We start from the raw sequence: 23,720 nt of genomic DNA on the forward strand, positions 1-23,720 counted from the left end.
AAGCCAAGCTGAGATGCGGAGCTGTTGAAGATTCTGATGCAACAGTGGACCTTGCGTCAGAAGATCTTCCTGAAATGGTAAAATGATTGGGTCTTCCAACGCTAGATGACGTAGAAGGGAGAACCAACTTCTCCTTGGCCAGAACGGGGCAACTGCTATGACTGTCGCCCGATCCTCCTGAATTTTCTGCAGCATTCTCGGAATTAGAGGAGCAGGTGGGAAGGCATATGTTAGGCCCTCTCCCCAATTTTGTGAGAGTGCGTCCACTGCCAGACGATGATCTCCTGGGTCGAGAGAGAAGATGTTGTCTTTGCATTTGTTCTGGATGCAAAAAGGTCTAGGTGCGGCTGACCCCATCTGCAAGTTAATTGCTGGAACACCACTTCCTTCAGTTCCCATTCTGAAGCCTTCATCTGACGCCTGCTGAGGTAATCTGCCTCCTGATTGTCGGATCCCCGAAGGTGAACTGCTGAAATGGAGCTCACTATCTTCTCTATACCTAAAAATATCCTGTTGGCCAGGGACTGGAGAAGTGGATGTCTTGGTCCGCCTTGATGTCTGATGAAAGAGACTGCCGTGATGTTGTCTGACAAAATTTTTACATGTCTGTCTTTTAAGACCGCCCGGCTTCTCTGTAGGGCTTCCCAGATTGCCTGTAGTTCCCGAAAATTCGATCATCGGGTCTGAATCTCTGTGGACCATGTTCCTTGGAGATAAGAATCTCCCACTCGAGCTCCCCATCCTGAGAGACTTGCGTCCGTGGTCACTAAAAGACTAGGTTCCAGAATCCACTGCACTCCCTTCTGTAGATTCTTCTGGTCGAGCCACCAGTGTAGAGAGTCCTGGATGTCTCTGGACAATGACATCTTCCTGTCTAGGTAATTCTGATGTCCGTCTGTCACTTCCAGGATGCATTTCTGTAGAGGCCTGGAATGGAACTGGCTCCATCTGACGCAGGTGATGCATGACGTCATGATTCCCAAAATACTCATTGCCTTCCGGATTGAGGGTTTCTTCTCTCGTGCAAAAGAACGAATCCTTTGTGGAATTGAGAGCATCTTTTCTTCCGGGAGACAAGACATTCGTATTCGGGAGTCGAGATGGACTCCCAGGAAGATGTGTGATGTACTTGGGACAAGATTGGATTTTTCTTTGTTCACAATCAAACCCAGGCTGGTTAATGTCCGTAGGACAAATTCCAGATGTTGCGTCACACCTAGAGGAGATCCTGCTACCAACAGGAAGTCGTCCAAGTACGGAATGATGGTAATGTCCCTGAGTCGGATATAGGCTACAACCTCTGCCATGATCTTTGTAAAGATTCTGGGAACAGATGACTGGCCAAAGGGAAGACATCGGAACTGGTAGTGTAGAATCTGACTGCTTGATGGTAGTGCAAACCTCAGCTATTGCTGACTTGAGGAATGTATTAGCAGGTGGTAGTATGCATCCCCGAGGTCCAGGGTGCACATTACCGCATCCATGTCTATTAGAGGGTTTGGCTGATCTTACTGATTCCATGCAGAATTTTTTGTAGCGGACCCATCGGTTTAGGGGTTTCAGGTTGATAATCGTATGGAACTCCCCTGACGGTTTCTTTATTGAAAACAGAGAGGTGTAATGGCCCTGATGTTGTTCGTGTTCCGGAACTGGTACAATAACCCTCTGATGTAGCAGCTTCTCTATGTCTGCCTGCAGACGGGAAAGAGAGGTAGGGGAACCTCTCGTCAGGCGGAATTTTTGAGGATTTTGAGAAAATTCTATCCTGTAACCCTGTGCTATAGTTGTTAGTATCCAGGGATTTTGAGTTACCCGATGCCAACTGTTTCTGAAAAACTTTAATCGCCCCCCCTACTCTGACATAGTCATTGTCGTTTTGGACAGGAACTAGTACTGGGCTGGTATTTTTTATCTTTGTTCCCCTTATTAAAACTCCAGCTTGTGGACCCCCCTTTTTTCTGCGTGTTACATTGACGGGAGGGGAACGGTTTACGAAAGGGCTGCTCTTTCTTTTTCTCCTCAGGGAAGCCCTTCTTTTCATCGGACGCTTTTTCTAGAATGTCATCTAGTACAGGTCCGAATACTCTGAGCCCAGAAAATGGAATGGAGCACAGTTTGTTCTTAGAAGCTGTATCTCCAGACCATGTTTTTAACCAAACAGCTCTACAGGCTGAGTTGGAAAGCGCATTATTTCTGGCCGCAAATCTGACCAATTCCGCTGAAGTGTCGGTCATAAAATTTGTTGCCATTTTTAATAGGGGCAATGACTGAAGGAGAGATTCCCTCGGGGTGCCATCTCATAGGTGACTCTCTAGCTCTTCTAGCCAGACTCTCATGGATCTGGCAATAGATGTAGCAGCGACATTAGATTTAATAATTGCCACTGAAGTTTCCCAGGCTTTTTTCAAAAGTCCATCCGCCTTCCTATCCATAGGATCTTTAAGTCCTGACGAGTCTTCAAAGGGGATAGAGGTTTTCTTGACCACCTTAGCCAGCGGGACGTCAATTTTAGGAATAGTGTCCCACACATTGGTGTCCTCTGGGTCAAAAGATAATCGGGCGCGGAAGTCTCGTGGTATAGAGTCTCTTCTCCGCATCCTTCCATTCCTCTAGTATCATGTCCTTCACATGGGCATTAACAGGAAAAACCATGGATCTCTGGGTTCTAAGACCACCAAACATCTCATCCTGAATGTTACTGCTCTTCTCCATTTCCTCTACCTGCATCGTGTTTCGGACTGCTCGTAGAAGAATATCCATTCCATCTGAGTGGAACATGTATCTTTTCCATTCCCCGCCCTGAGGTAGACTAATGGTCTCATTGTCAGTCGCCACATGGGTCGATTTCACCTTCAGAAGATGGTGCTATATCTTCTCTGGGTCTTTTGGGTCCTGGGACATCCTGGACTCCTGAACCTGGGGGCTGCAGAGACGTAATAGAAGCCTGAACCTCTTCTTTGATTATATTACGCATCTCGTTTAATAAAGCCCCGTGCTCCTCCTTCAGCATGGAGGCTCTACATTCAGCACATATACGTTTTGTATATGAATTGGGAAGTCTGATGTTACAATCCAGGCACCTCTTGGATTCTACTGTGGCCTTTTTCCCTGTATTCTTCTTTTTCTCAGAAGGAGGCAACTGCCCAGATAGATCCTATAAAAAATATGGAGGGCCTGGTAAGAGTAAGCTCCATTAACCATATAAAGGAGGTAATGGTACACTTACATGACTGTGGAGCTATCCAGGGAGGGTATCACGGTGAGATATCTCTGCCATTTTGTTGTCAGGGGTGCCCAAGCTGTAAGCCTGTCTTTGTGCTCCCCAGCCCCCTTCTTATACCTTACCTGGTCGTCCTGTCATTCTTTTCCCTGCTCCCTGGCGTCTGGTTGAAGCGCGGTTTGAATTTCCCGCGCGACCGCCACCGGAAGTCATCATCCCGAACTTCCGGTTTCGACGCCGGGCGGTTCTGGAGCCAGAAGAAGCCGGACCCGCCCAGAGCAGGACACAGAGAGCCCCGGCGATGGGGAAGCGGCACCCGGAGGCTCCAGCACACCGGAAGGCTGAGGGACTCCCGACAGGGAGTGTCGGCCCAGGATCCGCTTGGCGGTGGGAAGGAGAGAGCAGTGACCTCCCCGGGGTCCCCTGAGGTATATCCATCTTCGCACCAGTGCTCCTCCTGTACTCCCTGTCCTGTGTAGGGACAGGAAAAACACTGAGGAGGTTGGGGGTGGAAGGGAGTTTAACCTCTTGTGCTTCCTGTCCCTACATAGGATATGGGATTACTCCTCCTATGGTGCTGTCATGGGGACGTACTGGAAAAAAATGTTTTTATAAAAAATTTTAAATCAGCCCCATTCAAAATAAAAAATAAACCCCACATACACATATTTGGTATCGCCGCGTTCAGAATCGCCCGATCTATCAATATAGAAAAATAATTAATCCGATCGGTAAACGGCGTAACGAGAAAAAAATTCCAAACGCCAGAATAACGTTTTTTTGGTTGACACAACATTGCAATAGAATGCCATAACGGGCGATCAAAACATTGTATCTACCCCAAAATAGTATCAATAAAAACGTCAGCCCGTCGCGCAAAAAATAAGCCCTCACCCGGCCCCAGATCCCGAAAAATGGAGACGCTACAGGTCTCGGAAAATGGCTTTATTTATTTATTATTTTTTTTAGCAAACTTTGGATTTTTTTTCACCACTTAAATAAAAAAGGACCTATACATGTTTGGTGTCTAAGAACTCGTAATGAACTGGAGAATAACAATGGCAGGTCAGTTTTAGCATCCAGTGAATGTGGAAAGGAAAAAAAAACTGTGGAATTGCATTTTTTTTGCAATTTCACCGCACTTTGGAATTTTTTCCCCATTTTCCAGTACACGATATGGTAAAACTAGTAATTGCGTATAAAAGTACAACTTGTCCCGCAAAAAATAAGCCCTCACATGGCCATATTGCCCAAAAAATAAAAACGCTATGGCTCCGGGAACAAGGGGAGCAAAAAACGAAAATGCAAAAATAGAAAATGCTCCAGTCATGAAGGGGTTAAGGATTAAAAAAAAAATCATAAGTTTGAAAGAAAAATATTTGGAGTTAAGTCACCATTTTCCAAAACCCGTAACATTTTCATTTTTCCGGTCAATGAAGCTCTATGAGGGCTTATTTTTTGTGGGTCGAGATGATGATTTTATTGATACCACTTTAAGATAGATGTGACGTTTTGATCACTGGTTATAGCATTTTTTGTGGTATTGCAGCAACCAAAAAATATCATAATTTTGGCATTCATGAATTATTTTAGTTTACAGTGTTTGCTGATCGCGTTATTTTTATATTTTGATAGATAGATCTGACTTTTCTGATACCACATACGTGTATTTTTTTGCAATCTTTATTTTTAATCAAAGAAAAGGATGATTTGAACAGGGCTGTGGAGTCGGTAAGCCAAACCTCAGACAGCCTCATAAATGTCTCATGTTTAAGTGATAAATTTACTGTGGCACAGATTCATCTCAGCTAAAAGTCTAGACCCTTAGATCAGGAATAGGACAGACATTCATAAGACATTTCATAACTTTCCCAAATTCTTATGAAAAAAATATTCCCCACAAACTGCATTGGACTACTGTACCCAATTTATTATATATTTTACGAGTTGGAGTCGGTCCATTTTATACCGATTCCGACTCCACAGCTCTGGATTTGAACTTTTATGTTTTTGTTTTATTTTTTTTTTTACTTTTCACGGATTTTGTTAGTGCCCTTAGGCGTTTTTTTCTGCAGCAAAACCTGATCTCTTGGCAGGAAAGAAGCCGCGTCAAAAACACAGGTTTTGGTGCATTTTTCAGGATCCCAAAGTTCAGCTTTACTTCCACCATAGAAGCATGAACACAGGTCACCAATGCAAGACATATGTGAAGCCATATTAACCAGAATTTCAAATGTAACAGTGGGGGAGGTGAATTGTTCAGTAATAATTTACCTAAGACACTAGCAGTGCATTGAGTTTGTAGGACTCTATTTTCACACTATCTTATGCCATTGAGTTGCTCAGAGAGTGATCAATTTCACACCTCTGTGGGCCACAGGTATTGTTCAATCTCACACCTAGCTCAACCAATGTTTACACTGGACACATCACTAATTAAATTAAACTGTCCTAATCCAAACTGCCATCTCAGGTGACCAAGACAAGATGGTAAAAAAATCACAAAAATAAATGAGATACACATACTGCTGTACTTGCTTTTTTTTTTACTAAAAAATGCAGCAAAACCTGATAGCTATGTTCACACTAAGCGGTTTTTTCACCACCCATTACTTTCAATGGCTGAAAAAACGCTGAAAGAAGTGACATGCTCTATTGTGCAAAAAACACGCAAAGCACAAAATACAGATAAACAATGTGTGTGCATGAGATTTCTGAAATTATTATTTATTTACGAAGATGGTCTTGTTGGATGGTGTGTTCATCACTAGCAGAGTGAGGTCACCCTGGAATTGGAGCTGTTTGCACCAAAGTCAGACCACATTTCAATTGATGATGCCATATCCTTGACTACATCATATGATGGGGAATCATCACCATAAATCTCTTTCATCTCATCGAACATCTCCTTTGGAGTGCGGCCTTTCAAGTAAAGGGACTTGATGACTGCTCTGTATTCCACGGGGTCCATTATCAAACCTCACACCACCTGTAAACTCAAGACCGTTATCAGTTCTGAATTGCAAATTTGGACTTAACCTATAGAGACTTATATCATTACACATGTGAAGTTTCAGCATCCTGTGATAAATAGAAGTGGGTCAGGGGAAATCTTTAATGAACTCCCCTCATATATAGCGCCATTGATTCCATGGTGCAGTACATAAGAAGGGGTTACATGTAAAATACAGATATCACTTACAGTAAACAAACTAACAATAATAGACTGGTACGGAGGGAAGAGGACCCTGCCCTTGCGGGTTTACAGTCTACAGGATAATGGGGAAGTAGACCGTAGGTTGAGGGGTTGCAGCAGCTCTGGTGGTGATGAAGCAGCAGCGTGGTCATGGCAGGTTGTAAGCTTGTTTGAAGAGATGGGTTTTCAGGTTCCGTCTGAAGGATCCGAATGTGGCAGATAATCGGACGTGTTGAGGCACAGAATTCCAGAGGATGGGGGATATTCAGGAGAAGTCTGGAAGACGATTGGGTGAGGAACGAATAAGTGTGGAGGAGAGAAAGAGGTCTTGGGAGATTACGTAAGGGAATATATCAGATTAGTTCAGAGATATACAGAGGAGACAGGTTATGGATGGCTTTGTAGGTCAGTGTTAGTAGTCTGAACTGGATACGCTGGGCAATTGGGAGCCAGTGAAGGGATTTACAAAGGGGAGAAGTGGAGGAGTAACGAGGAGATGAATTAGTCGCGCAGCAGAGTTAAGGATGGACTGGAGGGGTGAGAGAGTGTTTGCAGGTAGGCCACAGAGGAGGATGTTGCAGTAGTCGAGGCTGGAGATGATGAGGGCATGCACAAGCAGTTTAGTAGATTGAGGGTTGAGGAAAGGACGGATTCTGGAAATATTTTTGAGCTGGAGGCGACAGGAGGTGGCGAGAGCTTGGATGTGGGGTTTGAAAGACAGGGTGGAGTCAAGGGTTACTCCGAGGCAGCGGATTGCCGGTACAGGGGAAAGCGTGATGTCATTTATTGTGATAGAAAGATCAGGTGGGGAAGATATGAGCGATGGAGGAAAAATTATGAAATCTCATAAACTCTGCAGCTACTGTAAAACACAGCTGAAAATTTGCATAAAAAAAAAAGCCTAGTGTGAATACAGCTTATGGGGACTCGAGGCTGCCATCATCTGATCCTTTGAGCTATATACAGCGATGGCACAGAATTGCTATATATAGCGAATAAAGGGGGGGGGGGGGAATGGCACACTCTTGTTGAATAAGAAAAAAAAATCTTCAAAACTTTATTACAAGCCACAAGAAAGTAAAAAAACAAAACACACTGACACGTTCCTAGTGTTAGCTCCAAAACAATTATGTGGATTTTTCTCTTCTTAAAGGAGAACAAGAAAATTAAAATTGTCAGTAAGGGGTTAATTCTCCATGTGCTGCTCTGTGTTTTGAGACTGGTGGGCGCCCTGGGTATAAGCCCCCCCAAGCATCAGACACGTCCTATTCATACGCCATTGATGTCCCAGCTCAGCTATGTAATCCCCATCAGTGAACAGTCATCCTGACCTCAGCCAGAGCCACAACTGAGGAGACACCGGAGCCGAGCGTTACCTCACAGCCCGAAATAACCGCCATGACAGAGGAGACACCGGAGCCGAGCTTTACCTCACAGCCCGAAATAACAGTCTACAACACTCTCCTCACAATTCCCGCCTAGACCGCAACAGCTGAGGCCGCGCTGACTGACTGCCAACCAAGCGCCAATCACATGACCTACGCACTAGCTTCTGACGTCACTTAGGAGGCGTCGCCTTGTCCATCAAAGAAGTGCGGGGCGGGGCTCCAACAAAAGGCAGTAAACAGACGGGGAATCTCCCGCGTTCTAAGATGGCAGATGCGTGATGACGTCACCGATCTGAAAGTAAACAAAGCTAGAGAATGGTAGAAAGCGCTGGATGTTCGTGGCGACGTCACTGAGGGGGCGTGGCACGTAATATTCTGGAAAAAACTGGTTCGTTTGAGTGGGGACGTGATCGTGTCAGTGGTCATCATGCAGGCTCAGGGATTGTGTTATGCTAATGAGGCGTCAAGTAAACAGCTCTATGGAAGTAAATGGTTGCTATGGGCAACAAGAATAACAGTTAAAGGGCGTTGTGCAAAAGCTCTTGTGGCCACATCAGGCACTGAGAGAGGTGACAGCTATGGCGCCTGAGAACAGAAGTACCATACCTGCAGACGGTTACTGGTGTGGAGACAAGAAGCTTTGTGCGACCCCTTTAAGGATTCTGTACCTGTTATATCACATAGGATTCTGCTCTAGAAATAGAAACAACTGTAATTTGCTTGAATCAGGTTTCAAGGTGCCCCGAATACCATTTATTATTAGTTCTCATAATAAACAGCCGACGGGAAGGGTTAAAGTAATAATAAAAAAACAAACCTCATACACACCTGTCCTGGGCCTTCACCTGACTCCTTACCCCACTGACCTGTCCTGGGCCTTTACCTGACTCCTTACCCCACTGACCTGTCCTAGGCCTTTACCGGACTCCTTACCCCACTGACCTGTCCTGGGCCTTTACCTGACTCCTTACCCCACTCACCTGTCCTGGGCCTTTACCTGACTCCTTACCCCACTGACCTGTCCTAGGCCCTTACCTGACTCCTTACCCCACTGACCTGTCCTGGGCCTTTACCTGACTCCTTACCCCACTGACCTGTCCTGGGCCCTCACCTGACTCCTTACCCCACTGACCTGTCCTAGGCCCTTACCTGACTCCTTACCCCACTGACCTGTCCTAGGCCCTTACCTGACTCCTTACCCCACTGACCTGTCCTGGGCCTTTACCTGACTCCTTACTCCACTGACCTGTCCTGGGCCTTTACCTGACTCCTTACCCCACTGACCTGTCCTAGGCCCTTACCTGACTCCTTACCCCACTGACCTGTCCTGGGCCTTTACCTGACTCCTTACTCCACTGACCTGTCCTGGGCCCTTACCTGACTCCTTACCCCACTGATCTGTCCTGGGCCTTTACCTGACTCCTTACCCCACTGACCTGTCCTGGGCCTTTACCTGACTCCTTACTCCACTGACCTGTCCTGGGCCTTTACCTGACTCCTTACTCCACTGACCTGTCCTGGGCCCTTACCTGACTCCTTTCCCCACTGACCTGTCCTGGGCCCTTACCTGACTCCTTACCCCACTGACCTGTCCTGGGCCTTTACCTGACTCCTTACTCCACTGACCTGTCCTGGGCCTTTACCTGACTCCTTACCCCACTGACCTGTCCTGGGCCTTTACCTGACTCCTTACCCCACTGACCTGTCCTGGGCCTTTACCTGACTCCTTACCCCACTGACCTGTCCTGGGCCTTTACCTGACTCCTTACTCCACTGACCTGTCCCGGGCCTTTACCTGACTCCTTACCCCACTGACCTGTCCTGGGCCTTTACCTGACTCCTTACCCCACTGACCTGTCCTAGGCCCTTACCTGACTCCTTACCCCACTGACCTGTCCTGGGCCTTTACCTGACTCCTTACCCCACTGACCTGTCCTGGGCCCTTACCTGACTCCTTACCCCACTGACCTGTCCTGGGCCTTTACCTGACTCCTTACCCCACTGACCTGTCCTAGGAACTTACCTGACTCCTTACCCACTGACCTGTCCTGGGCCTTTACCTGACTCCTTACCCCACTGACCTGTCCTAGGCCCTTACCTGACTCCTTACCCCACTGACTTGTCCTAGGCCCTTACCTGACTCCTTACCCAGCTGACCTGTCCTGGGCCTTTACCTGACTCCTTACCCCACTGACCTGTCCTGGGCCCTTACCTGACTCCTTACCCAGCTGACCTGTCCTGGGCCTTTACCTGACTCCTTACCCCACTGACCTGTCCTGGGCCCTTACCTGACTCCTTACCCCACTGACCTGTCCTGGGCCTTTACCTGACTCCTTACCCCACTGACCTGTCCTAGGAACTTACCTGACTCCTTACCCAGCTGACCTGTCCTGGGCCTTTACCTGACTCCTTACCCCACTGACCTGTCCTAGGCCCTTACCTGACTCCTTACCCCACTGACTTGTCCTAGGCACTTACCTGACTCCTTACCCAGCTGACCTGTCCTGGGCCTTTACCTGACTCCTTACCCGACTGACCTGTTCTAGGCCCTTACCTGACTCCTTACCCCACTGACCTGTCCTGGGCCCTTACCTGACTCCCTTACCCCACTCACCTGTCCTGGGCCTTTACCTGACTCCTTACCCCACTAATCTGTCCTAGGCCCTTACCTGACTCCTTACCCCACTGACCTGTCCTCGGCCTTTACCTGACTCCTTACCCCACTGACCTGTCCTGGGCCTTTACCTGACTCCTTACCCCACTGACCTGTCCTAGGCCCTTACCTGACTCCTTACCCCACTGACTTGTCCTAGGCCCTTACCTGACTCCTTACCCAGCTGACCTGTCCTGGGCCTTTACCTGACTCCTTACCCCACTGACTTGTCCTAGGCCCTTACCTGACTCCTTACCCAGCTGACCTGTCCTGGGCCTTTACCTGACTCCTTACCCCACTAACCTGTCCTAGGCCCTCACCTGACTCCTTACCCAGCAGACCTGTCCTGGGCCTTTACCTAATTCCTCACATCTCTGACCTGTCCTAGGCCCTCACCTGACTCCTTACCCCGCTGACATTTAATAACCTGTTGCCACCAAGGTGACCCCATTGACCTCAGCACTGTAAGAAATGGAGCTTAGGACCCAGTGAAACTGTGGAAAGGCACATGGAGTCATGTCAGGGCCTAAGACAGGTGAGTATAATGGGTTTTTATTATTTAACCCTTTCCTGGCTCTCAGAATGTAGGAAAGTAGTGTCTGACTGGTCGACATTCTGCTGGATTTGTTCTAATCGAATCCTGAACATTTTGGCATATATAGAGACACATAGGGAGAGACCTGTCAGTCTAGTGGAGCGAGGCAGGGAGAAGCTGCCAGGGCCCGGCCTCAGACTAGGCAGCCAAGATGCTGTGTTTCCAGGCGGCTTTTTTGATGGCTGCAGCGTTTCAGAGTAAAACACGGCAGCAATTGTGCAGCCGGTGTCTGATTCTTGCTGTCTGTGATTCGGGCGTCATGAATCAGATAACAGGTTCCCTTTAACATGGTTGTCTGTCCATACCCTACCTCATATTGGGGGTTACACACATCGGACCCAACCGTAGAGATGCTGCAAAGGGCATCTCTGGAGAAACCTGCTCATCTGGAACAATGCTTTCTATGGTTGCCGGTTATGACTTACTGGTAGTTTTCCTTTGGTGACACCAGTCGTGCACGGTCCTCGCAGAACATCCAACTCCATGATCACATATCTTTGTGGGATCTATCTCTGCAGTCAGACAACCAATAAGAATATAGTGCTGAGCAGCAATCTGAGTTATGTGCCACTAAATATACCGAGGAAGCTGCGATCACTGGAGTACTCTGGTTATATAGAGATTTCACTAAAGGGTTATTCCCATGACAGTAGTTAAAGCACTATTCAGGGGCTACTGGAGAACTTCCTGATTGCTGGGGGTCTGACTGCTGGGATCCCCTGTGATCCTGAGAATGGGGTTCTTGAACCTTGACACTCGGCTGGCCATGATTTGAGTGGAGGAGCTCATGCTCTACCTCCCCTCCATTCATTATCTATAGGACAACATAGGTCAGGTGCAGACAACTGTATTGTCGCCTGAGTATGCTCCGACAAAAAATCAGATCGCACTTGAACCAATGTTATTCTATGGGGCTGTGCACATTTCTAATTTTTTTCTCAGTCTGGGCTGTGGAGTCGGAGTCGGTATAAAATTGACCGACTCCAACTCCTAATATATATAATAAATTGGGTACAGTTGTTCAATGCAGTTTGTGGGGGGAATATTTTTTTCATCCGAATTTGGAAAAGTTATGAAATGTCCTATAAATGTCTGTTCTATTCCTGATCTAAGGGTCTAGACTTTTAGCTGAGATGAATCTGTGCTACTGTAAATTTATCACTTAAACATGAGCCATGTATGAGGGAGTCGGAGTCGTGGAGTCGGAGTTGGAGTCAGTGTCATGGAAATTGAGGAGTCAGAGTTGGAGGTTTGGCTTACCGACTCCACAGCCCTGGACAGAGTCAGTCTGAAGAACGAGTCGCAGCATGTGATTTTGGATCGCACTCGGCCGTGCAAGTCAATGAGTCCGTGGAAACCATCGGACTGCACTCGGCTGACATCTGAGTGCAGTCAGATTTCCATGGACTGACAGAATGAAAAAGATGGAGACATTTTTTTTCCCTCATCCGAGAAAATCAGATCAAACTATGATCAGAGCGCGATTAGCCGAAATCGGCCCGATTCTCACGGATGAGAGAATATACGCTGGTGTGAACCTGGCCTAAAGCAGAGTACAGCATCCCGCAATGCATCCAATGCATGGAGCGGATGTTGAAGCACGTGCACCTCCACTCAAGACAGGACGAGCCCAGTTCCCAGCCCCATTCTCTTCTATCACTTGGAGGTCCCAGCAGTTGGACCCCAGTGATCAGTAAGTGATAGGATATGGGATGACTTACTCTCTTGGGAATAACCCTTTAACTATAAATTCACCTTTGCCTTCATTCCTGATTTTTGTTGGACTATTCCAACTTTTTTCAAGTCATAGGCGAATAAGACAACTGCGATGTGCAGGTCCAGATGTGAAGCAGAGGGGCAGTACTAGGGCACTTCATAGACCTATTAGTCTGGGCGTTGTGGGGGACTAGTGAGGAATGTATGGCACTACTGGTGGGGAGTGTACGGCACTACTGGTGGGGAGTGTACGGCACTGCTGGAGGGGAGTGTACGTCAGTGCTACTGGGGAGTGTACGGCACTGCTGGTGAGAAGTGTACGGCACTGCTGGAGGGGAGTGTACGGCACTGCTGGAGGGGAGTGTACGGCACTGCTGGTGGGGAGTGTACGGCACTGCTGGTGGGAAATTTATGGCACTACTGGTGGGGAGTGTAAGGCACGGCTGGTGGGGAGTGTACGGCACTGCTGGAGGGGAGTGTATGGCACTGCTGGAGGGAAATGTACGGCACTGCTGGTGGGAAATGTACGGCACTACTGTTGGGGAGTGTACGGCACTGCTGGAGGGGAGTGTACGGCACCGCTGGTGGGGAGCGTACGGCACTGCTGGAGGGGAGTGTACGGCACTGCTGGTGGGGAATGTACGGCACTGCTGGTGGGAAGTGTACGGCACTGCTGGAGGGGAGCGTACGGCACCGCTGTTGGGGAGCGTACGGCACTGCTGGAGGGGAGTGTACGGCACTGCTGGTGGGAAATGTAGGGCACTACTGTTGGGGAGTGTACGGCACTGCTGGAGGGGAGCGTACGGCACCGCTGGTGGGGAGTGTACGGCACCGCTGGTGGGGAGCGTACGGCACTGCTGGAGGGGAGTGTACGGCACTGCTGGTGGGGAATGTACGGCACTGCTGGTGGGAAGTGTATGGCACTGCAGGAGGGGAGCGTACGGCACCGCTGGTGGGAAGCGTACTGCACTGCTGGAGGGGAGTGTACGGCGCTGGTGGGGAATGTATGGCACTGCTGGTGGGAAGTGTATGGCACTGCTGGTGGGGAGCGTACAGCACTGCTGGAGGGGAGTGTACGGCACTGCTGGTGGGGAATGCACGGCACTACTGGTGGGGAGTGTATGGCACTACTGGTGGGGAGTGTACGGCACTGCTGGTGGGGAGCGTACGGCACTGCTGGAGGGGAGTGTACGGCACTGCAGGTGAGGAATGTATGGCACTACTGGTCCGACCTCATCCTGTGCCCATAGATATATGGGCACCATGTAGCTGGCATGATGCACAGTCCAGCTATTTCCATGAGTCATCACCTCCCAGTGTGGGTGACGCAGCAGCTTGTGCCCTGGCCTCCTGGCATGTCTGCCCTCTGATGCCATGGGCTATTTCTGTGTCCGCTGTGTATAAATCCAGCAGCATGGTGCAGGCCATGGACAGCACAGACAGCACACAGCTCTGCAGCTCCTCCTGCACCATGCCCGCCTTCTCCTACCTCCCCCAGGCACAAGGCAGCGTTCACACCCACTTCAGACCCATGTGCAGCCCGGAGAGGATCGTGCCAATCCGCCTCCTCCAGCCGAGCTTTGGGGGGCCGGGGCACAGCATGCAGCTCTCTGCACCCCAACTCCAGAAGAGCCAAGAGCCGCAGCCGTCCTCCTCCTCTCCGGATCTCTGTACATGGCTGAGCGACATGGTGCAGCAGGAAAGCATCAGGCCGGCATCCCCGGAGGAGAGCGACCGATACTGGCGGCCCGGCACCTCCGATCAGGACCCCCGGGGCCCCGCAGACTCCCCCCAGGAGCGCCTGGCGCTGCACTTGGCCGAGTTGGAGAAGCAGGACAAGTATCTGCGGGACAAGAATCGTTATCGCTTCCACGTTATCCCCGACGGTAACTGCCTGTATCGGGCGATCAGTAAGGCCGTGTACGGCGATCAGAGCCTGCACTCCGAGCTCCGGGAGCGCACCGTGCACCATGTGGCCGACCACCTGGACACCTTCAACCTCATCATCGAGGGGGACATCGGGGAGTTCCTGATCAACGCCGCCCAGGATGGCTCTTGGGCTGGATATCCTGAGTTACTTGCCATGAGCCAGATGCTCAACATCAATATTCACCTGACCACAGGAGGCCGCCTGGAGTGCCCCACCGTGTCCACCATGGTGCACCACCTAGGAGAAGAGGACCCCTGTAGGCCCAGCATCTGGCTCAGCTGGCTCAGCAATGGTCACTATGATGCTGTGTTTCAGGAGCCCCTGCCCAACCCGGAGTACGAGAGCTGGAGCAAGCAGAACCAGGCCCAGAGACACCGGGACCAAGAGCTGGCCAAGTCCATGGCGCTTTCCCTGTCCAAAATGTACATTGAGCAGAACTCCTGATCCCAAAACCTGGAGGTGGTGGAATCATAGCCCTGAGGAGAAGGACCATCGCTGAGATAATTTTCCTGAGGCCTTCCCCTCTGAGGAGCTGAACCTGAAAATCCTGACCCCCGCCCCATCTAGGACCACTCCATTTTAACGGAGATACTTTGAGGCCTTCACCCTTCAGACCCCCTCCTCCAGCTATGACTTTACCAAGGGTCTGAGACCATCCTTTAAGATGTCATCCACCTCTGAGAAGATGTCCTGAGGCCTTCGCCCTTCAGAACTTGACCCCCTCCCCCAGCTATGACTACACCAGTGGTCCTGAGACCATCCTTAAGATGTCCTCCACCTTTGAGAAGATTCCCTGAGGCCTTCACCCTTCAGACCTTGCCCCCTCCCCCAGCTATGCCCACACCAGGGGTCCTGACTGAGACCAGTGTCCTCCAGCTCTGAGAAGATGTCTTGAGGCCTTCATTCACCCTTGAGGAGATGAACCTAAATCCTTGATCCCCCTCCCCAAGCTATGACCACCACACCAGGGGCCTGAGACCCCCTCCTGCACTTTAAACCTTCACATTACCCGCAGACTCAAGGCCTTACTGTTTGTTTTGTGTGGCCCCCAATACTAAACTGCTCCACGTCCTCTGGATACCGTGTCAGACTGATGATCCCAGATGTCTCCGGTGAAGAGACTTGTACAGGAAGTGTCTATTTTGCTACATTGTGTTTACTATGTCGCCTTGTGGAGCGGTGGATACTTTGTATCAGTCTGGGCGGAGGGGGTGGGGCAGCAGCATGGCGATGGCTCCTTTCTTCTGTGTTGCAGCTCAGTATTTATTAATATACTTCCTATTTTTCAAGTTTTGTAAGATTTTTGGAATTTCTATGTACATTTTAGTGACATTCCCTTTTCAGTTTGGAATGAATAAATTTTCTAAACTTTTTTTCAATGGGTCTTAAATGATTTTTTTGTTGTTGTTGTTGTTAACCCCTTTGTCTCGTAGCAGAGCTGGTTCGGCCATAGGTGGCAAAGTGCTGCCTCATTTGTGATACTTGTAAAATCATATATGTCACTTTTACAATATCATGATATAAGGGGCCTCCATTTTAGGCAACATGTGGCTCTCTGGATGCTGGGGGAACTATAATACCCAGCAGGCTGAGATAGGAAGCTTTAAAGTCTTCTGAATGCTTACAGGGTAATACGATGATGTATTTTATTGTGGACACATTTTGCTGATCCCTTTAACAAAAGTAATGGCTTGCCGTATATTTATTTCTTTAGGCCCCCACTTCTCATGAGATGTTTGGTTATTATATTATTGCTAATTCTTAAAGGGGTTTTCCAAGTTTTTACAAAATTAGCGCTAAATAGGAAATATTATAAAATAAATAGTAATTGCTTACACCTTGACTCCTCCACTGCACTACGGTTACCAGAAGTGATGATGTCACCTGACTGCTGCAGTCAATCACCTGCCTCATCGGTTACTTGTACAAACAAATGTCAGAACTGTGGGGCCAAATGATTGGCTGCAGATGTCAGGTGAGTGATGGACAGGACATCATCACTTCTAGTATTGGCGGGGAGCAGTGGTGCCAGAACGTTGGCGGCTTCTAGGGGTAAGTGATTGTTATTTCGTTATTACCTACCTTAGGGCACATTTTGTGAAATCCCTTTAAAGGTCCTTTACTGGATTTTAAAAGATCAAGCTCCAATATGCTATATACGTCCCCCTTGTGCTTTATGTCCCCCGCTGATCTTGTAGTTGTACCATAAAGTAGTGACAGGTAATCCACAGTGATGTCACTATTGCACCCAGCAGCCGCCATGATGCATCACTTAATATAAGTACATTGCAAAGTTTGAGACCAAATGTAGACATTAAAGTTAGGGATTGCTCAAATAATTAGGCGATCCATGTAAGGGATTGACTAAATGGATATATTTTTGGTGTGTCTGCTGTCCGTGTGACCGACTGTCGCCTACGTGCTGATGCACATGAGAGATTTTCCACAGGGACCTCAGAAAAATTCACAGTTGACATTATTCCGGAATAATGTATATAATACCAGGCAACTCATACACCTGTCCAATTTGAGATTGTAACTAGCCCAATTTTTATATTGGCCATCTGAACGCAGCCTTAGGGCTCTTGCAGATGTCCATGTAAATTGGTTTGAACATGGACCACTAATGCACGGACTGGCCAGGGCTCTTCCGACCCGAGCTTGACCGCTTCATGTATTTCTATGAGGCTGTCATGCTTGGGTCAGGAGATCTATGGCCAGTCCATGCATTCCGGTCCTATCTCGGACCGATAGGCACCGAACCGATGTCCGAATGAGCCCTTAGAGTAAGTTCCCATTTACACTGGCCAAAATTCAGAACAAGCGTTCCGGATAATCGTCAGGTGAGATCACCTTTTTTAAGCTTGAACAGAATGATTGAATTAAAGGGGTTGTCCATGACTGGACTGGGCATGACTGGACAACCCCAGCTTAATCAATTCAGGACCTTAATTAAAATAAAAACATCGTATATTCAGCTTCTTAAGTAGCGCCGTTCCAGCAATGGCAGCGGCGCTGTTCCTGGAGAGGGAAAAGCTTTCTTGTGCCATGTGCAGCCAATCGTCTGCTACAGCTCTTAATATGAATGTAGAAGCTCACTATATCATCATACGCTGTGTGTATATATATATATATATATATATATATATATATATATATATATAAAAACACTGCTCACCTTCCATTGCAGCTGTCTGCTACGATCAGCGCTCCCAGTGATTTCTCCAATTTCAACTAGTAACCTGGAATGTGGCTACAAAAAACATCTCTCAGGGCCATTATATGACTGCCGATCGACCTCCATGTAGCCAGCCACCAATCGTGTAATGGCCGCTATTGGCCTGGCTACATGGGCCCTGAGAGATGTTTTTTCATAGCCACTTTCCAGGCTACTGGTTGAAATTGGAGAAATCACTCAGAGCGCTGATCATAGGAGACAGCTGCAATGGAGGGCGAGCAGAGTTTATTAATATATATACAGCGTATGACGCCATACTGAGCTTATGTATTCATAGATAATGATCTTATATACAAACACTACTCACCCTATAGCCATGCACTCAAGATGACAGCTGTCATGGCCTGAACAGCAAAACACAACATATTATATCATTAAAGGGTTTTGTTCCCTTTCAGTAAATGAATGTCCCCAACTGCAGGTAATTATACAGAAAAAAACATGCTGTACTCAACTTTCCCTGGTCCACCAGCGAGTCTCCACTGCCGCTGCTCCTGGTGTCTGCCATTAACTGCGAAGCTGACGTCACGTCGACAGTGTGGCAGCCAATCAGTGAGCTCTGCGGCTCTGAAGGGGGCACTCCGTCTACACTCCCTGAACTCACTGATTGGCTGCCATGCTAGTACCGCAATCAATGCCAAATACTGAGACCAGTGGCAGTGGAGATTCACCGGCGGACCTGGGGAAGGTGAGTTCAGCGCAGTTTGTGGACTTTAACTCCCTTTAAAGCTTGTTTAATGTGATTATTGTCTGAGAGATCATCACTAAGTGGGGTGTCTCACTAAGGAGGTGGGGTGTACATATTAAGTTTCAGTTATTCAAATGTTTCCTGGATTCGGGGGGCTGTAGCTTTTCCGGCTGGGGTCCATGGTGGGCCTTCTTCCACATAAGAACAGACAGGACCCATAATACTCTATCTGGAAACTAGAGCTGCCTTTCATCTCTGCAAGCTGTAGTGCTGTAAGTGTCCTCGAGTGGAGGCTTAAAGGGAAGGTGTCGTGATTTTTATTTTTGTATTAATATAATTATTGATTATATAATCAATTTTTTCAAATAGAAAATGAAATGTTGTGTTTTAACATTTTTTTTTAAATTTATTAATTTTTTTCTGCAGCCGCTGGGGGCTGCCATTTTTATTTACTGGTATGTAAGTGTCTGAGCGCGACACTTACGCACTGCAAGTACAGCAGCCCCTGGGCATGGGAGACTGCAGTCAGTGTCCGACCGCATCTCCTACACTGCGGCTGCCTCCAACTGTGAACTGGGCATGCCTCCTGGGCTGTCCAGGTCACAGTTGTGGGGGAAGCCAGGCACCATTATTATGTAGCTCACAGCTGTGCAGCGAGCTACAATTTCCCCCTGTCATTGCTAACAGTGTTCAGTGTGAACAGCCACAGGAAGTGAAGGGATTCGGGGACCGGAGATTACGACAAGGGATGACAAGCCGGTGAGACCGGAAGATGTGGTGAGCGGTGAGTATCAGAGTGGTGATCAGCAACCTGACATTGTACTACTAATCCCAAGCTACCGCGCTGTTCCCACTGCTGGAGAAGTCCCCGCTGCAGCGCTGCTCTGAGTATTGAGAGCACTGCGTACGACAAAGACTTTTTCCGGCTGTGAGAGCAGCGAGGTAGCCTGGTAATAGTAGTACCATGTCAGGCTGCTGATCACCGCTCACCGCTGCAGTCACCGCAGTGTTCAGAGCACAGCAGATTTATCATCACAATGCTGTGCTCTGAGCTCTGCTATGTCCGTGTAAAGCCTCATTCAGACGTCTTGGTGGTACAGACATCTGGAGGACGCTTACACGGACACAGCAGAGCTGCGTATCTAATCCCCATCATTTACCGGCTGGGGATTTCCTAGAGAAATGGTGATCTCTGCCTCGGGGCATTGCTATGTTGGGTGGACAAGGTGGGCTGAAGAAGGACTGGAGGAAGACACTCTGGACACTGCACCTCACATCTGATGGAAGGACAGGAGAGGGGCTGGCTGTAGGGTCATTGTCTTCCACTATGTGTCTATACAGTGGGATATGTTGCAGCCGTACATTGAGTCTTCCTGCTGTATACCTCAGATGTACAGCAAAATTTATTTTTTTTCAACACAGGATACAACTATACAAACCTTTTATATGTATTTCGTTCATATGGACTAGCAGATAACCCCCTCATCCACACGTGGAACGTTTAGGAACTGTACAGTCTACTCTTTATCTGGTCTATAACCTTTTATTTAAATGGGGTTCATATGGATGAGCTAGTTACATGTTTTTTTGCTGCTGGGAAAACATTGCAGCAAGTGCACAATTTCCCTGGAATTTGGTTCATGTCGTCAAGTCTGCTTCTTCCAGAAGCATAGACTTCCTCCGGTCCTCACTTACATCCTATAACCTTCACTTACCAAGTGATATTTGGATTCCGGTTCTATGGGTAACATTTTCTATAGACGTTCGCAGATAACCCCCAGTGCACTCACACCATAGTATAGTGAGCGGAGTGTGCACTCCATACAGCACCATGTTACTGTGCAGGAAAGGGGAGAATACCGCTGTAATGTGGGAGGCATCTGTTTTTCTGTTAGATATGATGAATGAATCTGCTCTGATAATGTTGCATTTTATCCCCGTACTTCACTATGGGTGACGCAGTTCAGATTAGTGCAACTCCGAACTCATGGCCTAAAGCAGATAGTTCTATCAATATACTGGCCCACAGATATGACCATAAAGACCTACAGATGCATTCCTTGTATGTAAGATTATATCACTGACAATCCAGTTGCATAAGAGGCACAATCTGAATATGATCTGATTTACTGTCTGGAGACCCAGCATGTGGTGGATTAGCCGCCCATGTAGTCATTATTAACACGTTGCGTATCTGTGTGAAGCATTGATAATAACTAAAACAAAAAACCTTGCAACATCTCCCACCAGTAAGAACTAAATGACCTTCATCATAGAGGATCGATTTATACCAGACTTGTAGTACATGACAAACGTTTGTTAGGGGTCTGTCAAGTTATGACGGCATCAGGTTATAATATTTTCCACTTAACAATGGTTATTTTTAGGCCAATGTAAGTGTTACGGGTCCGGGTGGTGGAACCTCTGTGCCGCGGTGCAAGGAGGGACCCAGAGGGGCATAACTAAGTATCAACTCAGACCGACCCTGGTTGTACGGCGGCTAACGACTCCGTGACCAGGGAGGGACCGAGCAGAGGGACCAGGTGCTACTCTGGGGACGACCTTGTAAGAGAGTAGGTGGCTCCCACGGGTCAGATGACTGGGACTGACCGGTATAGCGGATGGGCACAGCAAGCAGGCAGAAGTCTCTGGGTTAGCTGACAGGTGGCCACGGCACGTGACGGCAGAGCAGGCTGAAGTCTCTAGGTTAGCAGACAGGTGGTCACGGCAAGTGACAGCAGGAACCTCCAGGTAGGCTATCAGGTGGTCACGGCAAGTGACAGCAGGAGCCTCCAGGTAGGCTATCAGGTGGTCACGGCAAGTGACGGCCGAGCCTCCAGGTAGGCTAGCAGGTAACAAGCAGGTAACAGGCGAGTGCTCCCAGGTGAGCGGGCTAGCAGGCAAGGCAGGTAGCAGGCAGGTAACAGGCGAGTGCTCCCAGGTGAGCGGGCTAGCAGGCACGGCAGGTAGCAGGCAGGTAACTGGCAGGTGCTTCCGGGTAAGCAGGCGGACTTGCCCATAGACAGACTGGAGGGTTGAACGGAAGACAGACTGTCGGGCTGGAGAGTAATCAGGCTGGCGGACTGGAACAGTAGTCAGGCTGGCAACTGGACCTGAGGGCTGAAGCAGAGGTAAGTATACTGTGCATCAACTATTGCTCGGGCACCTCCATTTTGGAGGAGGTGCCTTATATATGGGAGGTCCTCCGGCTATTGGCCGGTGACTCCTTAGTACAGCGCGCGCGGCCCCTTTAAGAGAGAGGGAGCGCACGCGCCCTAAGCACAGTGCCTGGAAAGCAGCGTGCGCCGACAGCAGCAGCAGGAAGAGGAGCGCTGGAGGACGCTGCGCGGGGAGCGAGGAGGTGAGAGGGATGGCGTCTCTGCCTGGCAGAGGGCAGAGACGCCGATGCTACAGTAAGTTAAAATCACATTAAGGCCTCATTCAGACGTCCGTTCTCATGTAGGAGAAAAACGGACCGATTATTTTGATCAGTGGGGTCTGAATGCCAACAGTTTTTCTTGTACAGTACGTGGAGAAAAAAAAAGTTTCTCCTCCTTCTCCTATGTGACAGTTCATGAAGATCGGACTGGAATAGCATCCCAATGTGGTCTGATTTTTTACATCGACCCATAGCCTTGCATTGCTGATTTTAATCCGACCCTTGGATGAAAATTGGATATCTCTCAGTGCTAACCGTAAAAAACACAGATAGTACTTGTATGCAAAAAATTGTAAGTCTGAATGAGGCCTAAAGAGGAACCTGTTACCAGATCAAAAGTGGTCAGTTTTGCTCCTATTTTATTCCCACTACTACCACAATTATTCTGTGGTGGTTTCAGAGATATGGTCCATTATGTCTACTGCTAATTTTTATGATCTTTACTTAGGGGGTGTGGCTCACAAAGTAATTGTGCAGAGCAGCCTAAAGCAATGCCCTAGATCAGTGCTGGTGAACCTATGGCACGCGTGCCAGAGGGGGCACGCAGAGCCCTCCCTAAGGGCACGCGCGCCATCGCCTCAGCACTAGGACCGGGCCCGGCGGGTGAGCACCGGTACTTGGAGCCCCCTGACTTCAGCTAGATGTGCGTTCTCTGACACACATCTAGCTGAAGTGTATTGCAGGGAACGAACTTGCCAGGCCTGTGCCCTGCAATACACGCTGTCAGCCGGCGTCAGTGTACAAGCGACTGGGTGCATGGCAGTGATGTCATGCGCCCCGTCTTTAGGACGCTGAAATCAGCTGCCGGCTACAGGAGAGGACGCGGCGCGGGAGAGGAAGGAAGGTGAGTAGGAGAGTTTATTATGTTTGTCTGTTTTTACTATGCCATGAGCAGCATCGCAAATACAAGTATGGGGGAGCATATTCATGGGTGGGCATGTTCCAGGATGAAGGATGGGAGACGACAACATATATACAAGGATGGGGGGCAGCATATATACAAGGATGGGGGAGAAACATATCTACAAGGATGGGGGAGCAACATATATACTCGGATGGGGGAGCAACATATCTACAAGGCTGGGGGAGCAACATATCTACAAGGATGGGGGAGCAGCATATATACAAGGATGGGGGAGCAACATATATACTAGGATGGGGGAGCAACATATATACAAGGATGGGGGAGCAACATATATACTATGATGGGGGAGCAACATATATACTAGGATGGGGAGCAACATATATACAAGGATGGGGGAGCAACATATCTACAAGGATGGGAGAGCAACATATATACTAGGATGGGGGAGCAACATATCTACAAGGATGGGGGAGCAACATATATACTAGGATGGAGGAGCAACATATCTACAAGGATGGGGGAGCAACATATCTACAAGGATGGGGGAGCAACATATCTACAAGGATGGGGGAGCAACATATCTACAAGGATGGGGGAGCAACATATATACAAGGATGGGGGAGCAGCATATATACAAGGATGGGGGAGCAACATATATACAAGGATGGGGGAGCAGCATATATACAAGGATGGGGGAGCAGCATATATAGAAGGATGGGGGAGCAACATATCTACAAGGATGGGGGAGCAGCATATATACAAGGATGGGGGAGCAGCATATATACCAGGATG

The 23,720-nt window shown here is 48.5% G+C and overlaps 1 protein-coding gene across 1 annotated transcript; it reads left to right on the top strand.

The window, feature by feature from the left end:
- Positions 1 to 14,107: 14,107 nt before the first annotated feature.
- Positions 14,108 to 16,077, top strand: OTUD1 (OTU deubiquitinase 1). Its single transcript, XM_073676508.1, has one exon. The coding sequence runs from the start codon at positions 14,138 to 14,140 to the stop codon at positions 15,140 to 15,142; it is 1,005 nt and encodes a 334-aa protein (XP_073532609.1). The 5' UTR covers positions 14,108 to 14,137; the 3' UTR covers positions 15,143 to 16,077.
- Positions 16,078 to 23,720: the final 7,643 nt, after the last annotated feature.

The sequence above is a fragment of the Phyllobates terribilis genome, unplaced genomic scaffold (genome assembly GCF_046119375.1).
Source record: "Phyllobates terribilis strain yellow unplaced genomic scaffold, ASM4611937v1 Scaffold_4__5_contigs__length_816908805, whole genome shotgun sequence".
Taxonomy (NCBI): domain Eukaryota; kingdom Metazoa; phylum Chordata; class Amphibia; order Anura; family Dendrobatidae; genus Phyllobates; species Phyllobates terribilis.

Coding starts and splice junctions, on each gene's coding strand:
- OTUD1 (XM_073676508.1), top strand. CDS start 14,138: ATGCCATGGGCTATTTCTGTGTCCGCTGTGTATAAATCCAGCAGCATG.